Raw genomic sequence first — 22,553 nt, 5'->3', positions numbered from 1 at the left:
CCCGAAGGACAACAGGGCGGGTGCTGGGTCTCCCAATAAGAGCTAGAAGAAAAGGAATTTACGGTAAGTAACAAAATTCCCTTCTTCTTCAGCGCTCTATTGGGAGACCCAGACGATTGGGACGTCCAAAAGCTGTCCCTGGGTGGGTAAATAAATACCTCATGTTAGAGCTGCAAAACAGCCCTCCCCTACGGGGGTGTCACTGCCGCCTGCAGGACTCTTCTACCTAAGCTGGCATCCGCCGAAGCATAGGTATGCACCTGATAATGCTTGGTGAAAGTGTGCAGACTGGACCAGGTAGCTGCCTGGCACACCTGTTGAGCCGAAGCCTGGTGACGTAATGCCCAGGACGCACCCACGGCTCTGGTTGAGTGGGCTTTTAGCCCTGAAGGAACCGGAAGCCCCGCAGAACGGTAGGCCTCAAGAATTGGTTCTTTGATCCATCGAGCCAGGGTGGCTTTAGAAGCCTGCAACCCCTTGCGCGGACCAGCGACAAGGACAAAAAGTGCATCGGCACGGCGTATGGGCGCCGTGCGGGAAATGTAGATTCTGAGTGCTCTCACCAGATCTAGCAAACGTAAGTCCTTTTCATACCGGTGAACCGGATGAGGACAAAAAGAAGGCAAGGAAATATCCTGATTAAGATGAAAAGAGGATACGACCTTAGGAAGAAACTCCGGAATGGGGCGCAGCACAACCTTGTCCTGGTGGAACACCAGGAAGGGAGCCTTGGATGACAGAGCTGCCAGCTCAGACACTCGCCGAAGCGATGTGATCGCAACAAGAAACGCCACTTTCTGCGACAGCCGAGAAAAGGAAACTTCCTTCAGAGGCTCGAAGGGCGGCTTCTGGAGAGCAACTAGTACCCTGTTCAGATCCCATGGATCTAACGGTCGCTTGTACGGGGGCACAATATGACAGACCCCCTGCAGGAACGTGCGCACCTTAGGAAGACGTGCTAGACGCTTCTGAAAAAACACGGATAGTGCCGAAACTTGCCCTTTAAGGGAGCTGAGCGACAAGCCCTTTTCTAACCCCGATTGCAGGAAGGAAAGAAACTTGGGTAATGCAAATGGCCAGGGAGACACTCCCTGGGCCGAGCACCAGGATAAGAAAATCTTCCACGTTCTGTGGTAGATCTTAGCAGAATTCGACTTTCTAGCTTGTCTCATTGTGGCAACCACTCCTTGAGATAATCCTGCAGATGCTAGGATCCAGGACTCAATGGCCACACAGTCAGGTTCAGGGCCGCAGAATTCTGATGGAAAAACGGCCCTTGGGACAGTAAGTCTGGTCGGTCTGGCAGTGACCACGGTCGACCGATCGTGAGATGCCACAGATCCGGATACCACGACCTCCTCGGCCAGTTTGGAGCGATGAGTATGATGCGGCTGCACTCGGATCTGATCTTGCGTAGCACTCTGGGCAAGAGCGCCAGAGGCGGAAACACGTAAGGGAGCTGAAACTGCGACCAATCTTGAACCAAGGCGTCTGCCGCCAGAGCTCTTTGATCGCGCGACCTCGCCATGAATGCCGGGACCTTGTTGTTGTGCCGGGATGCCATTAGGTCGACGTCCGGCACTCCCCAGCGGCGACAGATTTCCTGAAACACGTCCGGGTGAAGGGACCATTCCCCTGCGTCCATGCCCTGGCGACTGAGGAAGTCTGCTTCCCAGTTTTCTACGCCTGGGATGTGAACCGCGGATATGGTGGATGCTCTGTCCTCCACCCACATTAGAATGCGCCGGACTTCTTGGAAGGCTTGCCGACTGCGCGTCCCTCCTTGGTGGTTGATGTATGCCACCGCTGTGGAGTTGTCCGATTGGATTCGGATCTGCTTTCCTTCCAGCCACTGCTGGAAGGCTAGTAGGGCAAGATACACTGCTCTGATTTCCAGAACATTGATCTGAAGGGTGGACTCCTGCGGAGTCCACGTCCCCTGAGCCCTGTGGTGGAGAAACACTGCTCCCCACCCCGACAGACTCGCATCTGTCGTAACTACTGCCCAGGATGGGGGCAGGAAGGATCTTCCCTGAGATAATGAGGTGGGAAGGAGCCACCATTGTAGAGAGTCCTTGGCCGTCTGGGAAAGCGAGACTTTCCTGTCCAGGGACGTTGACTTCCCGTCCCATTGGCGGAGAATGTCCCATTGAAGTGGGCGCAGATGAAACTGCGCAAAGGGAACTGCTTCCATGGCTGCCACCATCTTCCCTAGGAAATGCATGAGACGCCGCAAGGGATGCAACTGGCCCTGCAGGAGAGATTGCACCCCTGTCTGTAGTGACCGCTGCTTGTTCAGCGGCAGCTTCACTATCGCTGCTAGAGTATGAAACTCCATGCCAAGATACGTTAGTGACTGAGTCGGTGATAGGATCGACTTTGGAAAGTTGATGATCCATCCGAAAGACTGTAGAGTCTCCAGCGTAGCATTCAGGCTGTGCTGACATGCCTCCTGAGAGGGAGCTTTGACCAATAAGTCGTCTAGGTAAGGGATCACCGAGTGTCCCTGAGAGTGCAAGACTGCTACCACCGCCGCCATGACCTTGGTGAAGACCCGTGGGGCTGTCGCCAGACCAAATGGAAGAGCTACGAACTGAAAATGGTCGTCTCCTATCACAAAACGTAGAAAACGTTGATGTTCTGTAGCAATTGGCACGTGGAGATAAGCATCTTTGATGTCTATTGAGGCAAGGAAGTCTCCTCTGGACATTGAGGCAATGACAGAGCGGAGGGTTTCCATCCGGAACCTCCTGGCGTGCACATGTTTGTTGAGCCGTTTTAGGTCCAGAACAGGACGGAACGAGCCGTCCTTTTTTGGAACCACAAAGAGATTGGAGTAAAACCCTTGCCCTTGTTCCTGAGGAGGGACTGGGATCACCACTCCTTCCGCTTTTAGGGAATCCACCGCCTGCAGCAGAGCATCTGCTCGGTCTGGATGTGGGGAGGTTCTGAAGAACCGAGCTGGAGGACGAGAATTGAACTCGATTCTGTACCCGCGAGACAAAATGTCCGTCACCCACCGGTCTTTGACCTGTGACATCCAAATGCCGGAAAAGCGGGAGAGCCTGCCCCCGACCGGCGATGCGGAGGGGGGGGCTGGAAGTCATGAGGTAGCCGCTTTGGAAGCGGTACCTCCATTTGCTTTCTTGGGGCGTGTGTGAGTCCGCCACGAATCTGAGTTTCTTTGCGTCCTCTGAGTCCCTTTGGACGAGGTAAATGGTGTCTTGCCCGAACCTCGAAAGGACTGAAACCTCTGCTGCCACTTTTTCTGCTGAGGTTTGGATGTTCTGGGTTGTGGTAAAGAGGAGTCTTTACCCTTGGACTGCTTAATGATGTCAGCCAATGGCTCGCCAAACAGTCTATCTCTAGACAAAGGCAAACTGGTTAAACATTTTTTGGAACCAGCATCTGCTTTCCAGTCCTTTAACCACAAGGCTCTGCGCAAAACTACCGAATTGGCGGACGCCATTGAGGTGCGACTGGTAGATTCTAGGACCGCATTGATAGCGTAAGACGCAAACGCCGACATCTGCGTGGTAAGGTGCGCCACTTGCGGCACTGCTGGATGCATGATAGCATCCACTTTTGCTAAGCCAGCTGAAATAGCCTGGAGTGCCCATACGGCTGCGAATGCCGGAGCAAACGACGCGCCGATAGCTTCATAGACAGATTTTAACCAAAGGTCCATCTGTCTGTCATTGGCATCTTTAAGTGAAGCGCCATCCTCCACTGCAACTATGGATCTAGCTGCAAGTTTGGAAATCGGGGGGTCTACCTTTGGACACTGTGTCCAGCGCTTGACCACCTCAGGGGGGAAAGGGAAACGCGTATCTTTAGATCGTTTAGAGAAACGCCTTTCTGGGTGAGCGTCGTGCTTCTGGATTGATTCTCTGAAGTCAGAGTGATCTAACAAAGCACTCAATTTACGCTTGGGATAAAGGAAACGAAACTTCTCCTGCTCCGCAGCCGCCTCTTCTGCTGAAGGGGCTGGGGGAGAAATATCCAACAGCCTATTGATGGCTGAGATAAGGTCGTTTACCATGGCATCCCCATCCGGGGTATCCAGGTTGAGAGGGGTTCCAGGAGTGGATTCCTGATCACTCTCATCAGACACATCACAGGGAGACTGATTGCGCTGAGACCCTGAGCAGTGTGAAGACGTCGAGGGTCTTTCCCAGCGAGCTCGCTTAGGGTGGCTGGGGCCATCATCTGAGTCATAATCCTCGGCCTGTGAAGCCGGGGACCCCCCTGTGGGCTGGATACATTCCAAGTAAGGGGGACCTGAGGACAGAGGCCTCGCCGTGCCCAGAGACTGAGCCCCATGCATAGATTGCAAGGTTTCAAGGATTTTTGCCATAGACACAGACATATTATCTGCAAAAACTGCAAAGTCTGTCCCTGTCACCGGGGCAGAACTTACAAGCGTCTCAGCCTGGGTCGCTACCTCTCCTGACTCCGGCTGGCGAAGCAGCACCGGGTCGGAGCATTGCACACAATGGGGGTCATCGGAGCCTGCTGGTAGATTAGCCCCACATGCAGCACACGCAGTATACACAGCCCTTTTTGCCTTGGCCGCCTTGCGTTTTGAGGATGACATGTTGCTGCTTCCACAGAGCGATCTGGGATATGCAGCCAGAAGCGACCTCACAGTGCAAGAAATACAATATCTATATATCTGTACACAGTACACCGATACACCGTGAGGCACTAGAGGGACCAGCACAGAAAAATCGCTTACCGCCCGCTTAAAAAAGCGGGTGTGTGGTCGCCAGATAGCCCCTAGTCCAGGTCTCCCAGAGCCTTGCGTCCTTCCTCCAGCCAGGCATGCATGTAATGGCTGCCGGCGTCTCGAGAGAGGAAGGGGGGCGGGCCCTGGGCGTTCCTGGCCAAGAGCGGGAAGCCTGCTTCCCTCTGTGCCAAGTGAGAGGGCTGGAGCATGTAAATCAGGCTCCAGCCCTCGTCGCTGCTAGCGAACAGCGTCTCTCCCCTACCCTGAATGACAGGGTGGGGGCGGGAACGAATCGGAGCTGCCGGCGTCCTAGGCCCAAAAAGCCGGGGACTAAATTTATAACCGCCGCCGCCGTAAAAGCGCGGACGGCGGATCCCCGGCGCACCACAAGTCACAGCAGCGCCGCCCGGTCCAGAGGGGGTCGGCGCTGCGTTCCCATACACAAAAAAGTCCCCCAGTAATCTGTAGGGACACCAACTCCACGTTGCGGTCCCCGGCGCACTACAACACCCAGCCAGCCCGGAGTGTGTCTGTGCCTGCCGGGGACACAGAGTACCTGTATGATGCAGGGCCTGTCCCTGATCGTACTCCTGCTCCGTCTCCATCAGGTTCTAATGGGTCTGTGGATGGAGCCCGGCGTCAGAGCTGAGAGGCCGGCAGGATCCCACTTCCACAGAGCCCTACCAGGGGATGTGGAAGGAAAACAGCATGTCAGGCTCCAGCCCTGTACCAGCAATAGGTACCTCAACCTTACAACACCATCCAGGGGTGAGAAGGGAGCATGCTGGGAACACTATATGTGTCCTCTTTTCTTCCATCCGAAACAGTCAGCAGCTACTGCTGACTAAAATCTGTGGAGCTATGCATGGAATGTCTGACCTCCTTCGCACACAAAGCTAAAACTGGAGAACCCGTGATACCACGGGGGGGGTATAGCCAGAGGGGGAGGGGCCTTGCACTTTTAGTGTAGTGCTTTGTGTGGCCTCCAGAGGGCAGTAGCTATACCCCAATCGTCTGGGTCTCAATCGTCTGGGTCTCCCAATAGAGCGCTGAAGAAAAACAGAATTACCATATTTTTCGGACTAAAGGATGTACTTTTCTCCAAAATTTTAGGAAGGAAAAGTGAGGAGTGAGTCTTATAATCTGAATGTAGCTTACCAGGGTGGTGGAGAGGGGTCGCAATGGGCCGGGGGAATGTTGCGGCAGCTGTGCAGGGGCTGCGGCGGCTGGGCTGGTGCGGGGTTTGCGGCGGCTGTGCGGGGTCTCTGGCATGGTATATATCATATTGCTGCAACTAGGCAGTTTCGTCAGGAGAGGCACATCAAGCACCGACCGGTCCATTCCCTATAATGAGGCAGCAGGATTACTCTAGACTCCATCTGGCATCTGTTCAGCATTGACACCACCATCAATCCTGGTCAAGTATCTGACGCCTATGGCTGTGAAATCCCATATCACGTTTCCTCCACTGAACTTGACAGTTCCTTTAATTTCTCAATCCATTATCCCCTTTTTCTTTCAGACCTATATGCACCCATTAGAGCCTAGTCTATTGACTCATCTCATTGTTTCAAATAACCTTTTTACAATCTTTTAATGTCCACTTTTCGTACTTTTTTTGTAGACTCGAGACAACGCTTCTTATGATGAAATTAAAAAGTCGAGGCTTCAACTTTTTTTCAGGCCACCATTCCAGACTCTTATAATATGCGTTACCCAATGCTTTGTATGGACATTGTGATCTCACTGTTATGAAGCATATGAGCCACCCCCATGGCCATGTTTGTTACGCCAGAACAAAGACATTGTCATGAATCGACTTTTGTTGACTCCGATATATTGCCCAGATGTCCAGCTTTTGAATGTATAGACTACTAGTGCATCTCTCAAAGGTGAGCCATCACTTCTGCTATAATTTTTGTAAAGACTCGAGGGGCTACTGCCAGTCTGAACAGAAGGGCTCTACACTGGAAGTGTCTCCTTTTATATTGAAAGCGACCCTGAGGGACTTCTGGTATTCCATTTGTATTGGCACATGATAATACTCATCCATCAGATCAAGGACCGTTATATAACAACCTAGAAAAAGCATCCTTAGGCTGCTTTCACACTTGCGTTGAATGGCATCCGTTGCTATCCGCAGCCTTGAGGAATTACGGCAACTGTTGCAGGAAACAGTTTTATTCTTCATAGACTTCATAGATTAGCTACGGATAGCAACGGATGGCCTTGCGTTGCATCCGTCAGCCGACGAGGTTCAATCCGCCTGGCGGATGGAACGCTGCATGTAGCGTTTTTCTGCACTTGGTGGAGTGTCAAAAAACGCAACCTGCAGAATTCCGTCGGCGTCCGTTTTTATAATGGACTCCTATCGTGGCGGATTCCGTTAGAATACGTGATTTGACAGATTCCGTTAATGCATCCGTCTTTACACAACTGCGCATGCCCAGATGTGTAAAGTCAAGAAAAAAAAAAACCTAACAAATTCCGTTATTTTGTACAATTCATAGCATCCGTTGTGCCACTATATGAAATGCATACGTCACACAACGCAATGCTACAGATGCCGTTCAACGCAAGTGTGAAAGCAGCCTTATGGTTGATCTTACAAACGCCATCTTTAATGTCTGGACTTCTAGGAATCTGTCTAGGCCCTCAAGTTGATTATTGTTCTTCAAGTGCCGTCTGACTTCACCCTCTTCTTGTATAGGCACTTCCAAGGAGGATAAAACTTCTTTACCACATCTAGGATCTCAAACTCCAAAGCTAGCTGTTCCCTCAGAGAAGCCCATGAGTTGTGTATATGCACCAGAGAGTGTATATAATGTGTGTGCTGTAAAGCTGTGTATAAAGAAGGGAATTTTGTTTACTTACCGTAAATTCCTTTTCTTCTAGCTCCTATTGGGAGACCCAGACAATTGGGTGTATAGCTACTGCCTCCGGAGGCCACACAAAGTATTACACTTTAAAAAGTGTAACCCCTCCCCTCTACCTATACACCCCCCCGTGCATCACGGGCTCCTCAGTTTTGGTGCAAAAGCAGGAAGGAGGCAACTTAAAAATTGGTCTAAGGTAAATTCAATCCGAAGGATGTTCGGAGAACTGAAAACCATGAACCAAAAGAAAAATTCAACATGAACAACATGTGTACACAAAAGAACAACAGCCCGAAGGGAACAGGGGCATGTGCTGGGTCTCCCAATAGGAGCTAGAAGAAAAGGAATTTACGGTAAGTAAACAAAATTCCCTTCTTTGTCGCTCCATTGGGAGACCCAGACAAATGGGACGTCCAAAAGCAGTCCCTGGGTGGGTAAAAGAATACCCCGATAAAAAGAGCCAACAACGGCCCTCCTCTTACAGGTGGGAACCGCCGCCTGAAGGGCTCGCCTACCTAGACTGGCATCCGCCGAAGCATAGGTATGCACCTGATAGTGTTTCGTGAAAGTGTGCAGACTCGACCAGGTAGCTGCCTGACACACCTGCTGAGCCGTAGCCCAGTGTCTCAATGCCCAAGACGCCCCTACGGCTCTGGTAGAATGGGCTTTCAGCCCTGAAGGAATCGGAAGCCCTGAAGAACGGTAGGCTTCAACCATCGGTTCCTTGATCCACCGAGCCAAGGTTGACTTGGAAGCCTGCGAACTCTTACGCTGGCCAGCGACAAGAACAAAGAGCGCATCAGAACGGCACAGTGGCGCCGTGCGAGACACGTAGATCCGGATTGCTCTCACTAGATCTAACAAATGCCAATCCTTTTCACATTGGTGAATTGGATGAGGGCAAAAAGAAGGTAAGGAGATCTTCTGATTGAGATGAAAAAGGGGACACCCCTTAGGGAGAAAGTCCGGGACCGGACGCAGAACCACCTTATCCTGGTGAAATACCAGGAAGGGGGCTTTGCATGATAACGCTGCAAGCTCTGACACTTTGGAGTGATGTAACTGCCACTAGAAATGCCACCTTCTGCGAAAGACGTGATAGAGAGACATCCCGCAGCGGCCCAAAGGTGGTCTCTGAAGAGCCCGTAGAACCCTGTTGAGATCCCAGGGTTCCAGCGGCCGCTTGTAAGGTGGGACTATGTGGCAAACTCCCTGCAGGAACGTGCGGACCTGCGGAACCTGGCTAGACGCTTTTGAAAAAACACGGAAAGCGCCGATACTTGTCCCTTGAGAGAGCCGAGAGACAAACCCTTGTCCCTTCCGGATTGAAGGAAGGAATGAGACGTGGGTAAGGCAAACGGCCGGGGGGTAAACCCCTTATCAGGGCACCAGGCTAAGGAGACCCTCCAAGTCCTGTGATAGATCTTGGCTGACGTTGGTTTCCTGCCCTGTCTCATAGTGGTAATGACCTCTTGAGATAACCCTGAGGACGCTAGGAGCCGGGACTCAATGGCCACACAGTCAGGTTGAGGGCCGCAGAATTCAGATGGAAAAAATGGCCCTTGAGACAGCAAGTCTGGTCTGCCTGGGAGCGCCCACGGTTGACCCACCGTGAGGTGCCACAGGTCCGGGAACCACGACCTCCTCGGCCAGTCTGGAGCGACGAGGATGGCGTGGCGGCAGCCGGACCTGATCTTGCGCAACACTCTGGGCAGAATTGCCAGAGGAACGCTTTTAGGGCTAGATACACTGCCCTTATCTCCAGACCATTGATCTGAAGGGAGGACTCTGTCGGAGTCCAGGTTCCCTGAGCCCTGTGGTGGAGAACAACCGCTCCCCACCCTGACAGACTCGCGTCCGTCGTGACCACAGCCCAGGATGGGGGCAGGAAGATTTTCCCTTCGCCAGAGAAGAGGGAAGAAGCCACCACTGAAGAGAGGTCTTGGCTGCCAGAGAAAGAGAGACGTTCCTATCTAAGGATGTTGACCTCTTGTCCCATTTGCGGAGAATGTCCCATTGGAGTGGACGCAGATGAAACTGCGCAAAGGGAACTGCCATTGCTGCCACCATCTTCCCCAGGAAGTGCATGAGGCGCCTGAAGGGGTGTGACTGGGCCCGAAGGAGAGATTGCACCCCTGTTTGCAGCGAACGCTGTTTGTCCAGCGGTAGCTTGACTATCGCTGAGAGAGTATGAAACTCCATCGCGGGGCAATTCAGTGATTGGGTCGGATTCCATTTTGACTTTGGTAAATTGCTGATCCACCCGAACCTCTGGAGAGTCTCCAGAGCAACGGTCAGACTGTGTTGACATGCCACCCGGGAGGGTGCCTTGACTAGGAGATCGTCTAAGTACGGGATCACCGAGTGGCCCTGAGAGTGTAGGACTGCCACAACGGATGCCTTGACCTTGGTGAAGACCCGTGGGGCTGTCGCCAGGCCGAAAGGCAGTGCCACAACTGAAGGTGTCCGTCCAATGGCGAAACGCAGGAAGCGTTTATGCTCTGGAGCGATCGGCACATGGAGATAGGCATCCCTGATGTCGATTGATGCTAGGAAGTCTCCTTGAGACATCGAAGCGATGACAGAGCGGAGGGATTCCATGCGAAACCGCCTGGTTCTCACAAGTCTGTTGAGCAATTTGAGGTCCAAAACGGGACGGAATGAACCGTCCTTTTTTGTTGGCACCACGAACAGGTTGGAGTAAAAATCGCGACCACGTTCCTGAAGGGGAACGGGGATCACAACTCCTTCTGTCTTCAGAGTGTCCACCGCCTGAAAAAGTGCAACGGTTCGCTCGGGGGGCAGAGATGTTCTGAAAGAAACGAGTCGGAGGACGAGAGCTGAACTCTATCCTGTAACCGTGAGACAGAATGTCTCTCACCCATCGGTCTTGGACATGTGGCCACCAGGCGACGCAAAAGCGGGAGAGCCTGTCACCGACCGAGGATGCGGTTTGGGGAGGCCGAAAGTCATGAGGAGGCCGCCTTGGAGCCGGTGCCTCCTGCGGTCTTTGGACATGACTTACACCCGAAATGCTGAAGAGTTTCTCTGGCTCTTCTGTGGCCTGTTGGACGATGAGGATTGGGATGTGACTGAGGGCCGAAAGGACCGAAACCTCGCTTGAATTTTTCGTTGCTGAGGTCTCTTTGGTTTTGGCTGGGGTAAGGACGAGTCCTTTCCCTTGGATCCAATTGCTCGCCCAACAATCGGTCGCCAGAAAAAAGGCAAACCGGTCAAGAACTTCTTGGAAGCAGAGTCTGCCTTCCATTCGCGTAGCCATATGGCCCTGCTGACTGCCACCGAATTGGCGGATGCTTCCGCTGTACGGCTAGTCGAGCGGAGCGGAGGTACAGGTGACCGCATTAATCTCAGACCGACAAGTTGAGATAGCCTGGAGTGCCCACACTGCTGCAAAGGCTGGGGCAAAGAACGCGCCTATGGCTTCATAGATGGATTTCATCATGAGCTCTATTTGCCTGTCAGTGGCATGCTTGAGCGATGAACCATCTGCCACTGATACTACGGATCTAGCCGCCAGTCTAGAGACTGGAGGATCCACCTTGGGACATTGAGTCCAACCCTTAACTACGTCAGAGGGGAAGGGGTAACGTGTGTCATTAAGGCGTTTAGTAAAGCGCTTGTCCGGAAAAGCCCTGTGCTTCTGGACAGCATCTCTGAAGTTAGAGTGATCGAAGAAAGCACTCAGAGTACGTTTGGGAAACCTAAACTGGTGCTTCTCCTGCTGTGAGGCCTACTCCTCTATAGGTGGAGTGGGGGAGAAAGATCTAGCACCTGGTTGATGGACGCTATAAGGTCATTTACTATGGCGTCCCCTTCAGGTGTATCAAGATTGAGAGCAACGTCAGGATCAGAGTCCTGGGCTGCGACCTCCGCCTCATCCTCTAGAGAGTCCTCAAGCTGAGACCCCGAACAGTGTGATGAAGTCGGGGAAGATTCTAAGCGAGCCCGCTTAGCCGGTCTGGGACTGCGGTCCGTGCCGGAGTCCTCCACGTAATAACTAGAGGCCACCCCAGGAGCACGCTTCGTCGCAGACCGAGAGGGGCCTGGGGGCAATCCCGCAGTGCCCGGGGCCTGTGTAAGGGCCGGTCTGGACTGCAAGGCTTCTAGTATCTTAGCAGACCATTTGTTCATAGACTGAGCCATGGATTGTGACAGTGACTCAGAGTTTCTCAGCTAAAACTGCAAACTCTGTCCCTGCCACCTGGACGGGGAAAGCCGGCGATTCTACCTGGGCCGAGGGTCCCACCAGTACCCCAGGCTCCGGCTGAGCGAGTGCCACCGGGCCCGAGCATTGCTCACAATGAGGGTAGGTGGAACCTGCAGGTAGCATAGCTGCACAAGAGGTACAGGTTGCAAATAACCCTGTGTCTTGGCACACTTGCTCCATGTGAACGACATGCTGTTGTCTCCCAGGAGAGTGATCCCTGAGGGATATATAGCCACAAGCTAACAGTACAGTCGACCCGAGAAAAAGTATACAAATATATATATATATATATATATATATATATATATATATATATATATATATATATATATATATATATATATATATATATATATATATATATATATATATATATATATATATATATATATATATATATAATATACATATACACACACACACTTCGGCACTCTAGGGGGACCAGCACCGACCGCTCAAGCGGTGTGTGTGTGGCCACCAGATTCCCTGCCTCTGGCCTTCCAGGGCTGCAGCCAGAAGTCCTCCACCGGCAGAATGTGCTTAAAACATGGCTGTCGGCGTTCACAGGGGAGGAGGGAGCCGTGGGCGTAACTAAAAAAGTGCGGGAAACTGGTGCCCCAGAGTGATTAGTGAGGGGGGAGGAGGACAGCTAAGTGTGCTCCAGCCCTCACTGTCGGCGTCAGACCGACCGTCCCGCCCTTACCCCTGACTGGCAGGCCCGGGGGCGGGAGTTTAAGGCACTAGGCCGCAAAAGCCGGGGACTAAAGTTAAAACCGCGGCCGGCAAGCAGGCACGGTCGGCGCGGTAGTCCCGGTCTCATACCAACACCGCAGTCGCTGCAGCGTCTGAGGCCAAAGTGCTCCATGCACCGTCCCCAAGGGGACACAGAGTACCTGTAGATGCAGGGCCCTGTCCCTGATGATACTCAGTCTCCTGTCCGTCAGATTCCCCCAGGGGCTGCGGAGGGAGCCCGGTCCCAGTGCCTGGATGACCGGATAGGATCCCACTTCTCCCAGAGCCCCTAAGGGATGGGGAAGGAAAACGGCATGTGGCTCCAGCCTGTGTACCCGCAATGGGTACCTCAACCTTAACAACACCGCCGACTCAGTGGGGTGAGAAGGGAGCATGCCGGGGGCCCTGTTATGGGCCCTCTTTTCTTCCATCCGATATAATCAGCAGCTGCTGCTGACTAAAATGGGAGCATGAGTGAATGTGTGCCTCCTTCAACACAAAGCATAAAAACTGAGGAGCCCGTGATGCACGGGGGGGGTGTATAGGCAGAGGGGAGGAGTTACACTTTTTAAAGTGTAATACTTTGTGTGGCCTCCGGAGGCAGTAGCTATACACCCAATTGTCTGGGTCTCCCAATGGAGCGACAAAGAAACACAAGTTGCATAGAAACCCTAAACAGAGCCATGTCCTACCTATTCTACACTAGTGTATGAAGAATAGTGAAATTGACCCCTTCATTTTAACCCGCCGGAGAAGAGCTATTTGGAGAGTTAGTTTTTTTTTTTTAATTTTCTACTGTGTAAACCTGAGCTAGTAGTAAGGAGTGTCCTATAATCCAGAAAATGCATCTAGTTATCGCCATATTCATACTTTACATTCTATTCAACAAATGAAAGATATCCAAGGTAACTCACAAATCAGAACAAGTGTTGGCATACGATTTGGCAGTTTTACACCACAAGCCTAGACATTATAATCATATATCACCCCTTGTGACCAAATTATTAAACTCGCTTTTTTATATTTAGTAGGCTTCTGTTTAGCAGTAGTTTTCAGACATTAATAGGTTAAGAAATCACTTTTATTGATGCTCTGAAAGGATACTGTCAGGGACTTTGATGACATGTCCAATTCCTTTCCACAAAGGCGCAAGGTCACCTTTATATCTCAAACAGATTTCATCTCCTTGCATTAAACGCATATCTGAAAGAAGAAAAAAAAAAAGAATTCAAGTATATTTATGCGGATTATGGTTAAATAATAGTCCTTCAGCTATTTACTGACAAACAATAAGGACAATGAAAAAACTGCTTTCTATGAACATAACGACAGACAACTTCAAAGACTAAAGGCCGCTTTACACGCTGCGACATCGCTAGCGATGTCGCTCATGAAAGCACCCGCCCCCGTCGTTTGTGCGTCACGGGCAAATCGCTGCACGTGGCGCACAATATCACTAGGATGTGTAACACGCACATACCTTCCTAACAATGTCGCTGTGGGCGGCGAACAACCTCTTTAAGGGGGAGGTTCGTGCGCCGTCACACAGCGGCCTGCCAATAGAAGCGGAGGGGCGGAGACCAGCCGCATTAACGACACACCCACCTCGTTGCCGGAGGACGCAGGTAAGCTGTTCTTCGTTCCCGGGGTGTCACACGTAGCAATGTGTGCTGCCTCAGGAACGACAAACAACCTGCGTCTAGCACCAGCAACGATATTTGGGAAATTAATGACGTGTCAACGATCAGGTGAGTATTTCTGATCGTTAGCACTCGCTCAAAGGTGTCACAAACAACGATGTCGCTAACGACGCCAGATGTGCGTCACGAATTCTGTGACCCTAACGACATATCGTTAGCGATATCGCTGCGTGTAAAGTCCCCTTTAGGCTATGTGCCCGCAGGTACGTCCACAGGTTTCCCACAGCTGATCCCCAGAATCCACAGCTATACATTGCTGTCGGATTTCAGCTAAATATCTGCAGTAAACCTGCGGACATTCGTGCGACTTAACTGCGGAAGTCCCGGCCTCTATCTCCATAGTGGAGGAGCGGGAATTCCGCAGGTATTTCCGCAGGAATAACTGACATGCAGTTATAAGCGGCTGTGGGATATCCGCAGCATGGACACAGCACTCCCCATGTCCCATAGGATAACATGGGGAGTGTCTGTACTTGCGCAAACCTGCAGATTTACCTAGAAAATCCAGATAAATCAGGTTTTCCGCGGCAAAATTTGCGGATACAGAGTCCCGTGGGCACATGGCCTTAGGCTGTGAATATTTGTCTAGTGCAGCAGCTCAAAGCTCGAGAAGCATTGTGCTTTAAAACATTTCAAGCTGTATTGGAAAACTAGCGTTTCAAAAGCTAGAGACCAGCTGGAACAGGAACTCATGTAGAACATGCGGTGTTATCAGGGGGTCAACATCATGAGGACAATTTAGTATTACTTCAATTTCATTCACTGAAATCTCAGCTCTGGACTTATGATGTCTGCTGCGTGATTGACAGCTGTGACATGCTTCATTAGCTCTAAGGGTGCTGGGATGCAACTAGAGAACTGGCTAGCTCTGACTATTGGATATATAAGAAAACTACTGGGTGCGGCAGCTCTCACTTCCTATTGATTAAATTAGTCCGAAGGCAGGAAGACAGAAGGTGTCTGATTGTTCTAAGGGTGAGCATGATGTCACAAACTCACATGAGCTTGGGGAAAACAAGTCCAGACACCGCTAAAACCGTTCTAGCACCAGGGATGAGTATAGGCTTTCTGATTTTAATAGAGGGAAAAGTGGCTTGAGGCGTTGTCCCAGTAGTGGATAACCCCTTTAATATGCAGCTGCACCTATATTTCAAGCCAGTAAAAGTAATAGGACAATTATCTCAATCCACCATCTATTATCAGGTAAAAGGTCTGGAGCTGATTCCATATCAATGGAGCTGATTTGCATTTCAAAGCTGCTGTAAATACACAACAAAAGGAACGCTCAATGGAAGAAGAACAGAACATTATTTGGTACTGTCAGTAAAATAAAAAAAAATAAAGCTTGGTAACTCTAAAGCTGGGTTTACACGCTGCAACATCGCAAAGGACATCGCTGTAACGTCACCGGTTTGGTGACGCAATAGCGACCTCTTTAAGTCTCTGCTAAGTCTCTGGTGAGCGTTCAAATAGGCAAACCTGGCCAACACCTCAACAGCGATCCGGACCTGCAGAGCGACCTAGCTGGTTGTTTGGGGACGTTGATAAGCAGCCTTTTGAAAGGGAAGTTGCTAACAAAGTCGCTGAAAAGGCTTCACACACTGAAACTTCATGCTGCACAGCGGGAAACAAAGGACCTAGGAATGGTCCTGAACGATTTGTAACGATTACAACTTCACAGCAGGGGCCAGGTCGCTGATAGGTTTCACACACTGCAACATCGCAAACAACATCGCTATTGCGTCACAAAACCGGTGACGTTACAGCGATGTCGTTTGAGATGTTGCAGTGTGTAAACCCAGCTTAAAATGGTATGGATGTCCACGGAGAACAATAGTGGTGAACAATCACACAATCCTATCAATAGTGAAGGAAAATCCCTTCACAATATCCACCCAAGTGAAGAACACTGTCCAGGAAGTGTTTCAGTACCATAAAGATAAGGCTTCATGACAAAAAAGTGCAAACCCATTAAATCAGATTTGAAAACAGAAAGGCCAGATTACACTTTGCGAAAAAGAAAAAAAAAAAAACCCCACAAGTATCTAAAGAAACCAGCCGATTTCTGGAAAAGCCTTCTTTGGACAGATGAAGCTAACATCAACCTGTTGGTTGGAAAGGCTCATGATCTAAAGCACACCGCATCCACTTTAAAACACGGTGGAGGCAGTGTGATGGCCGGGCATGCATGGCTTCCAATGGCACTGAGTCACTAGTGTTTATTGAGGTCACTGACAACAGAAGCAGCAGGGTGAATTCTGAAGTGTACAAGGATATACTTTTTGTTCCGATTAAAAAAAACGTAGCGAGGTCGATTGTCAATTTGCATGGTGAAGTGCCGTCCAATGACCTTAAATCTGCTGCGAAAGCAACTCAGGAGTTTAAGGTAAAGAGGTGGAATATGCTACAATGGCCGCATCACTCACCAGCTCTCAACCCCATCGAACATGCACTTCACATTCTTAGGACAAGACTTAAGGAAGAAAGACATAAGCAAAGCTGTCGCTCTCATCATTGAGGTCCATCCCACTTCACCCAAAAAAAACCAACCCAAAACATTCACGAAAGCGGCAACATGATGGTTGGTAATAGGCAACAACTGTAAAAGGTATAAATGTATTGTGCGCATCTGTGATGGAGTGCAAGGAATTCACCAGCCAATAATCAAGGTAATGCCCCACAAGCTGCTTAAATACTACCCAACTAGGAAATTTACTGGCATAATACTCAAACATTATTACTAGATTAGTTGTATTTTTAGTAAAACTGTCATTAAGAAAGAAATGTACATTACCAGAATCGGTTTTTGGCAAAGTGAAGTAAGCAATCCTCTTCTTGTTGAGTCCAAGGTCCCATCGCACTGTTATATTGTCCTGTGTCTAGAAAAAGTTGAAGTCACATTTTCCAAGTTGTAATATTAACGCTATGCATTTGTATAAGATTGAAGAACTCCAAAGCATTTTACAAGGGAAGTTCCATCAGAATATATGCACACTGATATAATTACTGCTCATACAGTCACACCCCAGCAATCTATTTCGGAAGTATCCTTTCCCCATCGGCATGCGTTGGATGGATTGAACTATCGATAGAACGGTAAACTGTTAACTTTGAGGTTGCTCAGGGAATATGGAGGCAGATTAACCAAGACTGTCATTCTAATTCATTTCTGTTTTGTCTAATTTTGGAGCTTTCATGTGTCAGTAACCGATTACTTCAGCTATTGGCTGAATTTCTACTGTAATTTATGGATCTTTCTAGCATAAAATTACAGTGGATGTGTCTGGACATGGTTGGCCACACCAGGACACTAAGCCTAAGCTCCACCTACTGGAGTAAACCTAGAAAAGTCGCAATATTTTGCGCACACAAATAGTGAGCCATGCATTTTACTAAGATGTGCTTTTAGATTTCTCTCTAGCTTGTGAGTATTCTATTAAAGGGAATCTGTCAGCAGCTTTTTGCCGTCTCATCTGAGAACACCATGATGTAGGCAAAGAGATCCTGAATCCAATGATGTATCACTTCGATTACTGGGTGCAGGTGTTCTGATATAAATCAGAATTTTTAGATTAGCCATGTATTAGAGCTGAGAGCTGTCCCCACAGACATCAGACTCTGTATGGAGATTGACACCTGTCAATGCTCAGAGGAGGAAGTGTGGGACTTCCCTTCCTGTGACACTGTAGTCCAACAATTAGAAGGGTCTTGCTGCTTAAACAAACATACGTAGCAAATAAACAGATCTGACCTTGACATGACAGCTATCCCTGAATTATGTGTGTGTTAACCATTTTAGCATGCGGTCTTCAGCTTCTATAGCAATAACATGATGACAGATTCCCTTTAAAGCATCTTTTGTGGCAAATAAACCTTGTGGCATTGCAATTATGTTAAAAAGGTGACCAAATAGGATTGGACTATGTGAGCTGCATATTTATGTAGCACTACACATCTCAGCTTCAGTGGTAACCCAATATTTGCAGAGTAGGATGGGGTGAAAAACACATGGATGGAATTACAAGATCTAGTGTTAGATGTGAACCCTTCAAAGTAAAGGTTGTAGTGTCGTCTAACTGACAAACATTTTGCTTGATCATATTAACACTAAAGTACCGTATTTTTCGGACTAAAAGACGCACTTTTTTCAACCAAATTTTGGGGGAAAGTGGAGGGTGTGTCTTATAGTTCGATGGCTGCGGTGCAGTGGTGGTGGAGCGGGTCATCAGAGGCAGGAGCAGGCTGTAGCAGCGCTACTCTGACCACGTGGGCCCGCTCATTTCATATGCGCACCCATCCTCCCGCCCATCATCTCTCAGAGTTGAAACCGGCGCTGACAGGTGGGCGGGATGATGGGCGAGGGATGCGCGCATACTAAAGAGCCGGCCCGCGTGATCACCCCTGGCAACTACAGCCTGGAGTGATCATGTGCGGCTATATTCACTGCCCCCCCGTGCACCATCATCAGCGCGGAGGGCAGTGAATAAGTACGGTATACTCACCGGTCACAGTTCCCTGCAGCATCGCAGTGTCCTCCTGTCTGCCGGCTCGCTGTGTGTGGAGAGCGATGATCACAGCGATGACGTCATCCCTACACACACTGCTCCACATAGGTCAGCGGCGCTGCTGCTGACACAGACAGGAAGACACCGCGATGCTGCGTGGAGTGAGGAGAGGAGTATAAAGTGGGAGTCCTCCAGCTGATACTGCAAATCCGGCCGCGGCTGAAGTGACCACGAGATCCGCGGTGACTTCAGTGAGGTGATGTGCGGTGACAGCTAGTCACCGCTGATCCCGGCTCACTTCACTTGTGGCCTGACCCTCACAGGGAGCGGTCGTGTTCTATGGCCGCACTGTGATTGTCAGATGTAGCAGAGCTGGATGCGTCGGGGGACATCGTGTGGATTACGTCGGACCGAGGTGTTTTAGGGGTTAATAAAGTGGTGAAAGATGGTGTTTTTTTGTCTTTTATTTCAAATAAAGAATTTATGTGTTTGTGTTTATCTACTTTTACTTACAGTTTAGTGATGAAAGGGTGTCTCAGACGCCTGCCATCACTAAGCTAGGACTTAGTAGCAGCTATGGGCTGCTGCCATTAACTCCTTATTATCCCAATTGCCCCTGCATCAGGGCAATCGGGATGAGCTGGGAAAAGTCCCAGGATTGTCGCATCCAATGGATGCGGCAATTCTGGGCGGCAGCTTGTGATATTGGGAGCCCCCTAAGCCTAAAAATAACGTGAGTCTCCCCAGCCTGAGAATACCAGCCCCCAGCTGTGAGACTATCTTGGCTGGTTATCAAAATTGGGGGAACCGCACGCAGTTTTTTATGTGTTTTTTTTTAAATTAACCCCATACTGTGTCAGAAGCAGATCCTCACCCCATAACAGTGTGTCATGACCCCATTTTTTGCTTAAAAATAATATTTTCCTATTTTCCTCCTCTAAAACTATGGTGCGTCTTATGGTCCGAAAAATACGGTATATGGAATTGTGCATTTTTATATTCTCCAAAATGACAAAGAAAAATTATATGTATATAGAAGGCTAATGGATGTTTAGATATCCCTTGAAAACCCTTGTGCAAGTATATTAGCACAGATGAAAACAGTTTTGCTGATTAGAGGAGCTATAACACTGACCTTCCTTTGAGCTAGTTAAAAAGCTGGATCATTACATTTGTTGGTTCCATTAAACTCTCAAAATGGCCAGAAAAAGAGAACTTTCATGTGAAACTCGACAGTTTATTCTTGTTCTTAGAAATGAAGGATATTCCATGCGAGAAATTGTTAAGAAACTGAAGATTTCCTACAACGGTGCGTACTACTCTCTTCAGAGGAGAGCACAAAAAGGCTCTAACCAGAGTAGAAAGAAGTGGGAGGCCCCGCTGCACAACTGAGCAACAAGACAAGTACATTAGAGTCTCTAGTTTGAGAAATCGACGCCTCACAGGTCCTCAACTGGCAGCTTCATTAAATAGTACCTGCAAAACGCCAGTGTCAACGTCTACAGTGAAGAGGCGACTCTGGGATGCTGGCCTTCAGGGCAGAGTGGCAAAAAAAAAAAAAAAAGCCATATCTGAGACTGGCTAATAAAAGGAAAAGATTAATATGGGCAAAAAAACACAGACATTGGACTGAGGAAGATTGGAAAAAAGTGGTTATTGACAGATGAATCTATGTTTGAGGTGTTTGGATCACACAGAAGAACATTTGTGAGATGCAGAAAAACTGAAAAGATGCTGGAAAAGTGCCTGACACCATCTGTCAAGCATGGTGGAAGTAATGTGATGGTCTGGGGTTGCTTTGCTGCTGGTAAAGTGGGAGACTTGTACAAGTCAAAAGGGATTTTGAATAAGGAAGGCTATCACTCCATTTTGCAACGCCATGACATTCCTTGTAGACAGCGCTTGATTGTACAAAGTACACCTCCAAATTAGGCATGAACTATTTAGGGAAGAAGCAGGAAGCTGGTATTCTATCTGTAATGGAGTGGCCAGCCCAGTCACCAGATCTCAACCCTATTGAGCTTTTGTGGGAGCAGCTTGACTGTATAGTACACAAAAAGTGCCCATCAAGCCAATCCAACTTGTGGGAGGGGGGAAGCATGGAGTGATATATCTCCAGATTACCTCCACAAATTAACAGCTAGAATGCCAAGAGTCTGCAAAGCTGGAATTGCTGCAAAGGAGCAATCTGTGACGAAAGCAAAGTTTGAAGGAGAAATTATTTCAAGTAAAAATCATTATTTCTAACCTGGTCAATGTCTGGACTATATGCTCTATTTATTATACAACTCATTTGATAAATAAAAGTATTATTTTTCATGGAAAAGACAAAATTGTCTGGGTGACCCCAAACTTTTGAACTGTAGTGTGTATATATAAAATATTATATGGTAAAAATAGTGTCATTCTCACTTTGCAAAAAGCAAAAAAACCTTCAACCAAATAAGCCCTTACATTGCATTATGTTATGAATCTTGCAAGAGGGTGGAAAAAAAAAACACCACCGCAAAAATGAAAACTGGCCAGGGGAATGAAGGGGTTAATAGTTATAGTTAATAAAATAACCACACAAAGTAAATCTCCACACGTGACTATTAAATTAATTCTGAGCTGGCAGAAGTTACCCACCTGAGATTCCTTCAGCTTTTTGTCATAGTCAGCTTCAAGCTTAACAAGAGGCCCAAATATATTTTGGTACTGGTAAGCATCTTCATATCGAAGTAAAACATGTTGTGGCTCCTCATCAACACCAGGCTTTTCCAGATCCTCCAATGTAGCTGAAGGGTTTTCCTAAAAAGAAAAAAAAAAAAAAAATATTTTTTATCACATGGAATCTCCAGGAATACTCCAGAAGAGCAGTGTGAGGATAACCAAATTTTGTGTAAGGCCTTGTGCGCACTAGGCGTTTTTGCCGCGTTTTTAGCGGCGTTTTTTATCGCGTTTTTGTGCTGAAAACGCAGTGACATTGCTTCCCCAGCAATGTCAATGGGTTTTCATAAGTGCTGTCTGCACACAGCGTTTTTTTTTAGCTGCGTTTTTGTGGTGACCACAAAAACGCAGCATGTCAATTATTTCTGCGTTTTTCACTGCGTTTTTCACCCATTGAATTCAATGAGATGTTAAAAACGCAATGAAAAACGCATATAGCCGCGTTTCTATGACTAAAAACGCAGCTATAAACGCAAGGGGTGGGTACTACAGTGACGTGTACAGGAAGGATTCCTTCTGTTGGTAAACACAGAAGTGTGAATCCTCCCGGTACCGTCACCGCTGCGTCCACAGCCCGCCCAGTGCCATGTCAGCTCCGTGCGCCGCCATGTCTGGGCGGGAGGTGGAAGCAGCGGCGAAAACCAAAGTGAACAGTAGAAAAAAAAAAAAATGTCATATATACTCACCTGTCCGCAGGGTCCCGGTGCCATGCCCGCTCCCAGCTCCTGTCCCGGTACCGCCGCTCTGGCTGTGTGCAGTCTCCCCGGGGCAGGACCTTGCTTGCAGGACCTGGTGGTGGATCACCTGATGCAGTCACCTGACGCATCAGCTGATCGTAGTCTCGCCGGCTTTTTCGCGCCCGGCCGGCTATCAGCTGATCCTGCTGTCAGGGGACTTCATCAGCTGATTACCGGCAGCTCCTGCAGCGATGGGACAGGATCAGACTCCCGTCCAATCGATCGCTCCAGGAGCTGCCGGTAATCAGCACATAAGTGAGTATTATTTTTATTTTTTTTTTGCACTGCTGCATCTGCTGATTGTATAACCGGCTTTTATACAATCAGCTGATGTGTG

The 22,553-nt window shown here is 49.0% G+C and overlaps 1 protein-coding gene across 1 annotated transcript in view; it reads right to left on the bottom strand.

Moving 5' to 3' along the window:
- UPF1 (UPF1 RNA helicase and ATPase) overlaps window positions 1–22,553 on the bottom strand; it is a 184,872-nt gene that overhangs the window by 99,726 nt on the left and 62,593 nt on the right. The window contains exons 6-8 of the mRNA XM_075352561.1: window positions 21,399–21,560; window positions 17,060–17,144; window positions 13,670–13,768 (exon numbers count right to left, since the gene is read on the bottom strand). Coding sequence (XP_075208676.1) covers window positions 13,670–13,768; window positions 17,060–17,144; window positions 21,399–21,560 — 346 coding nt within the window. The remainder of the gene's footprint in view (window positions 1–13,669; window positions 13,769–17,059; window positions 17,145–21,398; window positions 21,561–22,553) is intronic.

Source organism: Anomaloglossus baeobatrachus, chromosome 1 (assembly GCF_048569485.1).
Source record: "Anomaloglossus baeobatrachus isolate aAnoBae1 chromosome 1, aAnoBae1.hap1, whole genome shotgun sequence".
Taxonomy (NCBI): Eukaryota; Metazoa; Chordata; class Amphibia; order Anura; family Aromobatidae; genus Anomaloglossus; species Anomaloglossus baeobatrachus.
This window is presented reverse-complemented; position numbering and strand designations above follow the sequence as displayed.